General features: G+C 57.3%; 1 protein-coding gene across 1 annotated transcript in view; it reads left to right on the forward strand.

Moving 5' to 3' along the window:
* Window positions 1-249: 249 nt before the first annotated feature.
* LOC119962203 (SPEG neighbor protein-like) overlaps window positions 250-11,044 on the forward strand; it is a 26,822-nt gene continuing 16,027 nt past the window's right edge. The window contains exons 1-2 of the mRNA XM_038790168.1: window positions 250-398; window positions 9,504-9,625. Of these exons, the coding sequence (XP_038646096.1) occupies window positions 9,504-9,625 (122 nt within the window). The 5' untranslated portion in view covers window positions 250-398. The remainder of the gene's footprint in view (window positions 399-9,503; window positions 9,626-11,044) is intronic.

Genomic DNA, 11,044 nt, shown 5'->3' on the forward strand with positions numbered 1-11,044 from the left:
TGCAGCACATATCCCACATTTAGACCTAAATTCCCTCCTGAGACCCCGGACTGAACACTATATAAGGGGATGAGATGGCTCCAATTGTCACTCAATGGGGAATTGACATTTTGTGCACTCAAGGTGCACAGAGACCTGCTCCTAAGAAGGTAACTGGCTGAAGGAATGTAGATGGGAGGGCTGTCGGACTCCGCATCGGCCACTATGCCCCCTCCCTCTCCACCCCCTTCCCCCTCCCCCCTGCCCCCACGCACATTTATAAGGTGGCCTCTCCCTTTCACAACTGGCTGCCGGGCTCGCTGGTGCTTTTCAAGAATTAAATTCAGGGGGTTTCCTTTCTTCTCTTTGATAATAAACACCCGGAAGGAAGCGGCTGCCTGATTCACTGTTCCACCAGGGTAAGTGACAAAGTGGAAATTCTCTTCACACCTCCCCGAATTCATACCCCGAGCCCCGCAGCGAGGCATGGGAGTGGGGAGAGGGGAGTTAGTGAGGCCTGGGACAAGTTAGTCTCTCCACAGGCCCTGCTGACCGGTAACTTGGCAATTAGTGGGAAGTCGCACAGGTTCATTGGTTACCCCTTTCCTTCTAAGGGTTACCCCGAGTGTGCTTTCTTGCCTTCACTATTGCTGTTGGGTGGCATGGGGGCGCAGTGGTTAGCGCCCCCCATGCCGGTCGAGCGGAGCGACAAGCCGGTGAGGCAGGAGGGGTTGGGAGAAGGGTGGGGGAAGCTCTCGGAGTGCGTCCCGCGCAGCGATACCACTCCCCTCTCCCCCCAGCTTCCCTCTCAGCTCCCTCCTTCCAGGATGAAGGCAGAGAAAGCCAGATCAGACCCACAGCGCCAGGGACCCGGGTTCGATTCCCGGCTTGGGTCACTGTCTGTGCGGAGTCTGCACGTCCTCCCCGTGTCTGCGTGGGTTTCCTCCGGGTGCTCCGGTTTCCTCCCGCAGTCCAAAGATGTGCAGGTTAGCTGGATTGGACATGATAAATTGCCCCTTAGTGTCCAAGGCTGTACAGGTTAACTGGCGTTGTGGGGATAGGGCAGGGGAGTGGGCCGAGGTAGGGTGCTCTTTCAGAGGGTCTCCTTCTGCATTGCAGGGTCGCAGAATTGTGAGGTTACCTTTCGCTGACTGCTTCCTGATACTATCAGTTCCTCCATGGGAGAATGTGGCTGTGATATTCTGGCGGGTAGAGACTCAAAAAATATGCCAGGAATCGTAGAAAATCAAGAGACAAAAGGAAGGGAAGAACTTAAAACAATCAGGATCACCAGAGAAAAAGTAATTGGAATGCAAATGTGACTATTATTTAAAATAAATTTCAGATACCCAATCATTTTTTTTCCAATTAAGGGGCAGTTTAGCGTGGCCAATCCACCTACCCTGCACATCTATGGGTTGTGGGGGCGAAACCCACGCAGACACGGGGAGAATGTACAAACTCCACACGGACAGTGACCAGCGCGGTAGCATTGTGGATAGCACAATTGCTTCACAGCTCCAGGGTCCCAGGTTCGATTCCGGCTTGGGACACTGTCAGTGCGGATTCTGCACATCCTCCCCGTGGCTGCGAGGGTTTCCTCCGGGTGCTCCGGTTTCCTCCCACAGTCCAAAGATGTGCAGGTTAGGTGGATTGGCCATGCTAAATTGCCCTTAGTGTCCAAAATTGCCCTTAGTGTTGAGTGGGGTTACTGGGTTATGGGGATACGGTGGAGGTGTTGACCTTGGGTAGGGTGCTCTTTCCAGGAGCCGGTGCAGACTCGATGGGCCGAATGGCCTCCTTCTGCACTGTAAACTCTATGATAATCTATGACCCAGAGCTGGGATCAAACCCGGGTCCTCAGCACCGTGAGGTAGCAGTGCTAACCATTGCACCATCATGCTGCCCAGGAATGCTAATGTGACTAAAGGTTCCTGGACCAGATGGCCTGCATACTAGGGTATAAAAAAAAGTGACTGAGAGATAGTGGATGCATTGGTTGTCATTTTCCAAAATTCCCTAAATCCTGGAAAGGTCCCAGTGCATTGGGAAACTGTGAATGTAAGAAACGAGGGAGGCAGAAAGCAGGGAACCTATGGACCAGTTAGTCAATATTGAAAAAATGCTCAGATCCATTATTAAGCAGCCGATCATTGAGAAAATTAGAATACAATCAGGCAGAGTCAGCATGGTTTTGTGAAAGGGAAGGCAAGTCTTACAAATTTATTAGAGTTAATTGATGATGTAATAAACAGGATGGGTAAAGGAGAACTAGTAGATGGAATGTATTTGGGTTTCCAAAAGGTATTTGATAAGGTGCCATGTAAAAGGTTACTAGATAAGACAAGAGTTTATGATATTGCGATTGATGTATTTGCACGGGTGGAGAATTGGTTAACTAACTGGAAACTGAGAGTTGGGATAAATGGGTCATTTTCAGGTTGGCAAACCGTAACTCGTGGAATACCGGGATCGGTGCAGAGGCCTCAACTAATTACAATCTATATCAATGATGCTGGATGAGGTAACTGGGCGCATTGTAGCCAGATTTGCTGATGACACACTGATCGGTCGTGAAGCAAGCTGTGAGGAGGATACAAAGCGGCTGCAGGAGGAGACAGTCAGGTTTGAGTGAGTGAGGAAAGAATTGGCAGTTGGAGTTGGGTAAATGTGTCCACTTGGTGTGGAGATGCCAGCGTTGGGCAGGGGTGGGCACAGTAAGAAGTCTTACAACACCAGGTTAAAGTCCAACAGGTTTGTTTGCTCACCTGGGGAAGGAGCAGTGCTCCGAAAGCTAGTGATTCCAAACAAACCTGTTGGACTTTAACCTGGTGTTGTAAGGCTTCTTACTGTGGGAGGAGGGATAGAGAAGCAGAATATTATTTGAATGCAGTGCTACCGTACAGAGGGACCCGGGTGTCCTTGTACATCAGTCACAAAAAGTCAACATGCAGGTACAGCGAGTGACTGGGAAGGTAAATGAAATGTTGTCCTTTATTTGAGGGTAGCATGGTGGTTAGCATAAATGCTTCACAGCTCCAGGGTCCCAGGTTCGATTCCCGGCTGGGTCACTGTCTGTGCGGAGTCTGCACGTCCTCCCCGTGTGTGCGCGGGTTTCCTCCGGGTGCTCCGGTTTCCTCCCACAGTCCAAAGATGTGCGGGTTAGGTGGATTGGCCATGCTAAATTGCCCGTAGTGTCCTAAAAAGTAAGGTTAAGGGGGGGGTTGTTGGGTTACGGGTATAGGGTTTGAGTAGAGTGATCATTGCTCGGCACAACATCGAGGGCCGAAGGGCCTGTTCTGTGCTGTACTGTTCTATGTTCTATGTTCAATTATTACAAAATGGGGTGGACTATAAAAGTAGGTAAGTGTTTCTAAAACTGTACATTGGTGAATCCACACCTCGAGTACTCTGAATAGTTCTAGTCTCCTGACCGAGGGAGGGACATGCTTGCTTTGAGGGCAGTTCAGAGAGGCTTTGCTGAGCTGATTTCTGGGATGAAGGAAAGGTTAAGCAGGTTGGGTCTGTACTCATTGGAGTTCAGGAGAATGAGAGGCGTTCTTATTGAAATAGATATGATTCTGAGGGGGCCGACAGAGTTAATGCTGAGAGGACGCTTCCTGGCGTGGGGGGAATCTAAATTCAGGTGGCACATTTTAAAAATAAAAATGGCTCTCCCATTTAAGCTAGGGCACAGGGAGGGATTCCATCCTTCAAAGGGTTGTGAATCTTAAAGAGTTCTCTGCCCCAGAGATCAACTGCTGCTTCGTCTTTGAGTGTGTTTGAGGCAGGTGTTGATAGATTGTTGGGCGCTAAGGGATCTCGGGACACAGGAATAGTCCGAGAATGTGGAATTCAAGTCAAAGATCATCTCAAATCTTACTGAAGGGCATAGCAAGTTTCAACTTTGATTCCCGTTTCCCGATGGTGTCTGTTTTGTGGGAACGTCTCTAAACCTGAGAGGAATTAGGAAATGACAGTCCCCTCATTTGTCTGAACTGTTGCAGTCAGATATCGGAGAATCTGCGGGGGGGGGGGGGGAGTTCGAATCCCGCCCCGCCGCTCCGGCGCCGGGTTTTGGGTGGGGTTCACGCCAAGGCGGGCAGGGGCCGTTGGCAGCGGTCCCCCCCGGCAATTCTCCGGGCCCGGATGGGCCGAGCGGCCGTCCGTTTTTGGCCAGTCCCGCCGGCGTGGGTCACTCAGGTCCGACACGGTGGGACCTGGCAGGTGAGTACGCTTGGGCGGTCCTCTGGGGGGGGGGGGGGGGGGGGGATCTGACCCGGCGGGGGGGGGGGGGGCAGTGTTGCCTGGCCCACGATTGGGGCCCACCGATCTGCGGGTGGGCCTGTGCCGTGGGGGCACGCCTTCCTTCCCCGCCGGCCCCTGTAGAGCACCGCCATGGCCAGCGTGGAGAAGACACCCCCCCTGCGCATGCGCCTGAACACGCTGGTGGTTCCGCGCATGCGCAGGATCACGCTGGCCCTTTGGCACCGGCTGGCACGGCTGAATCCCGCACTTTCGGGGGCTGTTGACACCGGAGTGGTTCGCGCCGGTTTTGACGCCAGGGTCGGGCCAACCCGCCAATTGCGGAGAATCCCGCTGCAGGATTCCGATGCGGAATACTCTCTCGTTCTGTTCTAACCGGCAGTGCTAGAACCTGCTCCTTTTGCAGAGATTGTGCATCAGTCGCTCCCAATAGATTAAATTCTGACCAACTTGCCTTCTTCGCCCTGAGTTTGGGCGATCGAGGAGGGAGCCAATCAGGATTGTTAAACGTATTATTAGTGTCGACAGACAGAAATGATTATCTCTAATGCGGGGGTTTCTAGAACAAGGGGGCATTTCATTTTTTTTCAACTCTGTGTTTCTGGTCACGGGTTCTGTGGGTCCTTGCGCGGCTGATGGACCAATCCTAGAGCCACATCTTCGATCGCCCACTCAGCAGGTGATTCCGGGAGGTGGGATCGGTCCTTGGACTCCGGATTGCTGGTATTCCTCTCCCAGGCTCCTTTTCCAGGTCTCCTCTTGCCATTGGGTATTCTCGAAGAATTGTGTCCCTTCAACCAGGAGGTTCCTCCAAGTAGGTCTCCTCTGAGCAAGGCTCTCCCGGGCATTGGCGTCTATGTTGCATTTCTTGAGGTAAGTCTTCAGGGTGTCTTTGAAACACTCGAACGGCTTCCGGTGGCGGCTATGAAGTTGCAAGTCGCACATTTGGTGGCTCCCACTCCGGCCGGACTTTCCCCCCGATTTTTTAACGGACTTGAATTGCAGAACGGATGTTAGTGGCCATTCTTTTCTGAATTCCCGCTTCGGTGCAGGGAGAAAAGGAGTAGAAGTGTTCGTAAGGACAGAGACAAGAAGACAGAGAAGACTTGGGCTATAGTTGCAACAGGGGACAGCATGGCAGAGGGGGGAACCTCTGGCTTGTCAACCCAGTGGTCTATGGAGCAGCTGATGCAAGTCATCCAGGAGGGCCTTGCTATGCAGAATCGGGACTGCTTGGAAAACGTAAAAGCGTCGATTGAGAAGCTGGAGCTTAGATTGGACACCCAAGATCGGGCGATCCAGAAGGTGGAGAAGGCGCTGGCTGAGCAGGAGGAGTATCAGATTCCGGTGGAGTTGGACGTGGGGATGCTGAGAGACCAGCAGAAGAAGCTTCTGGAGAAGGTGGAGGACCTAGAGAATAGGTCCCGCCAGCAGAACCCTAAGAATTGTCGGGCTCCCGGAGGGGTCCGAAGGAACAGACACTGGGGCATACGTCCCAGGCATGTCTTTGAAGCACTCCCTTTGTCCTGGTGTTCGCAAACCTTCCTGGAGCTCAAAGGTTTCTGTTGGTGAGGTCAGTTGCTGAGATCTTGTCGTGGAGGAGTCGGAGGATGTTGCTGAATTTCTCTGGACACCCGGCCTTAGACAGAGTTTTCCATAGTGCTTCCTGTTTGACTGAGTCAAAAGCCTTGGTCAAATGGATTAAGGCCGTATAGAGTGGTTGATGTTGCTGCTGGGATTTACCTTGAATTTGCCTTGCGGTGAACATCATGTCCACATTCCCATGGTTTGATCAGATGCCACGCTGACTTCCTGTAAGGATTTTTCAGAGACTGGGAGAAGGTGAACAGCGAGGATTTGGGCGATGATCTTCCCAGTGACGAAGAGTAAGGAGATTCCTCAATGGTTCCCACAATCCGCTTTGTCTCCTTCCTTGAAGACGGTGGCGATGGTGAAGACGGTGACGATGGTGGCGATGGTGACGATGGTGGCGATGGTGGTGATGGTGGCGATGGTGGTGATGGTGGCGATGGTGGCGATGGTGGTGATGGTGGTGATGGTGGCGATGGTGGCGATGGTGGCGATGGTGGTGATGGTGGTGATGGTGGCGATGGTGACGATGGTGGCGATGGTAGCGATGGTGGCGATGGTGGCGATGGTGACGATGGTGGCGATGGTGGCGATGGTGGCATTCTTGAGGTTGGCAGGAATTTCTTCTCTGCACCAGATTTTCAGGAGCCGTTGATGGAGATACCGGACGATCTCTTCTCCTCCACATTTGAAAATATCCGCAGGAATCCCGCCCCTTCCAGCGGCTTTGCCAGTCTTTAATGGCAACTTCGACTTTATCCGCGCTTAGTGGGAGTCAAGGATTATCTTTGACGGGGGTTTGGGGTTTCCTCATTGACCCCCATCTACGATTATGTCATAGTTTAGCAGTTTCCCAACGTGTCCCCTCTCCATCAAAAGGGAGATGATTTCTCTCAAGAGGGTTCCGTCCTTGTTCAGTTTGAAGCTTAGGGTGTTGGGTCCATATGTTGCCTTGCTGGCACTGAAGAGCCCTGAGTGTCACACTTGTCAATGAGGAGTTGCAGATCCTTAGCTTTCTCAGTCCACCATTGCTTCTTGATTTCTCTGGCTCTTCCTTGTATCCCCCACCTTGGCTAATCGATGAGTCCTCCTCTTTGCCCAGCTGATGGTATCATTTTGCCAGCCTTGCAGATCTTTCCTCTTCTTGCCAATGAGGCCTTTGATGGTCTCCTTGCCAAACCAACCTCAGGTGACTGTCTGTGTTTGTTCTCCCCGTGTGTGCGTGGGTTTCCTCCGGGTGCTCCGGTTTCCTCCCACAGTCCAAAGATGTGCAGGTTAGGTGGATTGGCCACCATAAAATCCCCTTTGGCATCCAAAGGTTAAGTGGGGTTACGGGGATGGGTCGGGGGAATGGGCCTGGGTAGGGTACTCTTTCAGAGGGGTGGTATAACCTTGATGGGCCAAATGGCCTCCCTCTGCACTGTAGGAATTCAATGATGCTATGACATGAAGGGAGCCAACCGGGCTGGAGGGTGTGGGGAATGTTTGAATGGATTACCCAACATCTGTTGGCTTTATATTCTGAAAGTCTTGTTTCTGATATTTCATAGAATTTCATAGAATTTACAGTGCAGAAGGAGGCCATTCGGCCCATCGAGTCTGCACCGGCTCTTGGAAAGAGCACCCTACCCAAGGTCAACACCTCCCCCTATCCCAATAACCCAGTAACCCTACCCAACACTAAGGGCAATTTTGGACACTAAGGGCAATTTAGCATGGCCAATCCACCTAACCAGCACATCTTTGGACTGTGGGAGGAAACCGGAGCACCCGGAGGAAACCCACGCACACACGGGGAGGATGTGCAGACTCCACACAGACAGTGACCCAGCGGGGAATCGAACCTGAGACCCTGGAGCTGTGAAGCCATTGTGCTATCCACTGTGCTACCGTGCTGCCTATTGAGGGGTGGTTGGTCGCTGATCGCCTATTTCAGAGGGAGCAGTTAAGACACAATCGCATTTAGTAAGTCTGGAGTCACGTGGAGGACAGACCAGATTAGGACGGCAGATTTCCAACACTGACGGGCTGTTGTCCTGAGAGAAGGTTTGAGGGAGATTTAATTTCAAAATAATCAGACAAATGAACAAAGTCAGCCGGGGAAGAGTCGTGAACCAGAGGATATCTTCATCTTCGGCATTCCCTCGGTGGGGGGCTTCAGGAGGCTGGCAGTGGGGCGAGGGCTTCGGGGGGGCTTGGGGTGGGGCTTTGGGGGGGCTGGCAGTGGGGCGGGGGCTTTGGGGGGGCTGGGGGTGGGGCTTCAGGGGGGCTGGCAGTGGGGTGGGGGGATGCGGGGCGGATCTGGCAGTGGGGTGGGGGGTTTCAGGGGGCTGGCAATGGGGTGGGGGGCTTCAGGGGGCCGGCAGTGGGGTGGGGGGCTTCGTGGGGATGGCAGTGGGGTGGGGGGCTTCAGGGGGCCGGCAGTGGGGTGGGGGGCTTCGTGGGGGCTGGCAGTGGGGTGGGAGGGGGGCTGGCAGTGGGGTGGGGGGGGCTGGCAGTGGGACGGGGGGGCTGGCAGTGGGGTGGGAGGGGGGCTGGCAGTGGGGGGGGGGGGGGGCTGGCAGTGGGGTGGGAGGGGGGCTGGCAGTGGGGTGGGGGGGCTGGCAGTGGGGTGGGAGGGGGGCTGGCAGTGGGGTGGGAGGGGGGCTGGCAGTGGGGTGGGAGGGGGGCTGGCAGTGGGGTGGGGGGGCTGGCAGTGGGGTGGGAGGGGGGCTGGCAGTGGGGTGGGGGTCTGGCAGTGGGGTGGGGGGGCTGGCATTGGGTGGGAGGGGGGCTGGCAGTGGGGGGGAGGGGGGCTGGCAGTGGGGTGGGGGGCTGGCAGTGGGTGGGGGGGGCTGGCAGTGGGTGGGAGGGGGGCTGGCAGTGGGGTGGGGGGGCTGGCAGTGGGGTGGGGGGGCTGGCAGTGGGGGGGAGGGGGGCTGGCAGTGGTGTGGGGGGGGCTGGCAGTGGTGTGGGAGGGGGGCTGGCAGTGGGGTGGGGGGCTGGCAGTGGGTGGGAGGGGGGCTGGCAGTGGGTGGGGGGGGGGCTGGCAGTGGTGTGGGGGGGCTGGCAGTGGGTGGGAGGGGGGCTGGCAGTGGGGTGGGGGGCTGGCAGTGGGTGGGAGGGGGGCTGGCAGTGGGGTGGGAGGGGGGCTGGCAGTGGGTAGGAGGGGGGCTGGCAGTGGGGTGGGAGGGGGGCTGGCAGTGGGGTGGGAGGGGGGCTGGCAGTGGGGTGTGGGGGGGCTGGCAGTGGGTGGGAGGGGGGCTGGCAGTGGGGTGTGGGGGGGGCTGGCAGTGGTGTGGGGGGGGCTGGCAGTGGTGTGGGAGGGGGGCTGGCAGTGGGGGGGAGGGGGGCTGGCAGTGGTGTGGGAGGGGGGCTGGCAGTGGGGGGGAGGGGGGCTGGCAGTGGGGTGGGGGGGGCTGGCAGTGGGGTGGGAGGGGGGCTGGCAGTGGGGGGGAGGGGGGCTGGGAGCCGGGCGGGAGGGGGGCTGGCAGTGGGGTGGGAGGGGGGCTGGCAGTGGGGAGGGGGGCTGGCAGTGGGGTGGGAGGGGGGCTGGCAGTTGGGTGGGGGGGGGCTGGCAGTGGGGTGGGGGCTTCGGGGGGCTGGCAGTGGTGTGGGGGGGGGGGGATGCTTCTCCCCAGTATCTGGGTCAGTGTTTATTCCCCCGGGCTGATTGTTGTTGTTGACAGATGTCGAAGGCCGCGGCTCCAAAGAAACCGGCTGCCCCGCCCGCCGGCTGCACCATTGACATCAACGATCCAAAAGTACAAGATGCTGCCATTAAAATCCAAGCTTCATATCGAGGACACAGGTACGGGAAGAGGCACCATCGCTATGGCCACCGGCCTGTCCACTCAGCACAGAGTGGGGTCAGAGAGCTGGGTCTGGGGTCAGAGAGTGGGGTCAGAGTGGGGTCAGAGAGCGGGGTCAGAGAGTGGGGTCAGGGAGCAGGGTCAGAGAGCGTGGTCAGAGTGGGGTCAGAGAGCAGGGTCAGGGAACAAGGACAGAGAGCAGGGTCAGAGAATGGGGTCAGAGAGCGGGGTCAGAGAGCGGGGTCAGAGTGGGGTCAGAGAGCGGGGTCAGAGAGTGGGGTCAGGGAGCAGGGTCAGAGAGCGTGGTCAGAGTGGGGTCAGAGAGCAGGGTCAGAGAGCGGGGTCAGAGAGCGGGGTCAGAGAGCGGGGTCAGAGAGCGGGGTCAGAGTGCGGAGTCAGGGAGCGGGGTCAGAGAGCGGGGTCAGAGAGCGGGGTCAGAGAGTGGGGTCAGGGAGCAGGGTCAGAGAGCGTGGTCAGAGTGGGGTCAGAGAGCAGGGTCAGAGAGCGGGGTCAGAGAGCGGGGTCAGAGAGTGGGGTCAGAGAGCGGGGTCAGAGAGCAGGGTCAGGGAGCTGGGTCTGGGGTCAGAGAGCGAGGTCAGAGCGCGAGGTCAGAGAGCGGGGTTAGAGAGCAGGGTCAGGGAGCTGGGTCCAGGGTCAGAGAGCGAGGTCAGAGAGCGGGGTTAGAGAGCAGGGTCAGGGAGCTGGGTACAGGGTCAGAGAGCGAGGTCAGAGAGCGAGGTCAGAGAGCGGGGTCAGAGTGGGGTCAGAGAGTGGGGTCAGGGAGCGGGGCCAGAGAGCGGGTCAGAGAGTGGGGTCAGAGGGCGCGGTCAGAAAGTGGGGTCAGAGAGCGGGGTCAGAGAGCAGGGTCAGAGAGTGGGGTCAGAGGGCGCGGTCAGAGTGGGGTCAGAGAGCGGGGTCAGGGAGCGGGGTCAGGGAGCGGGTCAGAGAGTGGGGTCAGAGGGTGCGGTCAGAGAGCAGGGTCAGGGAGCGGGTCAAAGAGTGGGGTCAGAGTGCGTGGTCAGAGTGGGGTCAGAGAGCGGCGTCAGGGAGCGGGGTCAGAGAGTGGGTCAGAAAGTGGGGTCAGAGGGCGCGGTCAGAAAGTGGGGTCAGAGAGCCGGGTCAGAGAGCAGGGTCAGGGGTTGGGGTCAGAGAGCACAGTCAGAGCATGGGGTCAGAGAGTGGGGTCAGAGAGTGGGGTCAGGGAGCACGGTCAGAGCGTGGGGTCAGAGAACGGTGTCAGAGAGCAGGGCCAGGGAGCGGGGTCTGGGGTCAGAGAGCGGGTCAGAGAGCTGGGTCAGAGAGCAGGGTCAGAGAGCGTGGTCAGAGTGGGGTCAGAGCGGGTTCAGAGAGCAGGGTCAGAGAGCGGGGTCAGAGTGCGGAGTCAGGGAGCGGTGTCAGAGAGCGGGGTCAGAGTGGGG

The sequence above is a fragment of the Scyliorhinus canicula genome, chromosome 2 (genome assembly GCF_902713615.1).
Source record: "Scyliorhinus canicula chromosome 2, sScyCan1.1, whole genome shotgun sequence".
Lineage (NCBI taxonomy): Eukaryota > Metazoa > Chordata > Chondrichthyes > Carcharhiniformes > Scyliorhinidae > Scyliorhinus > Scyliorhinus canicula.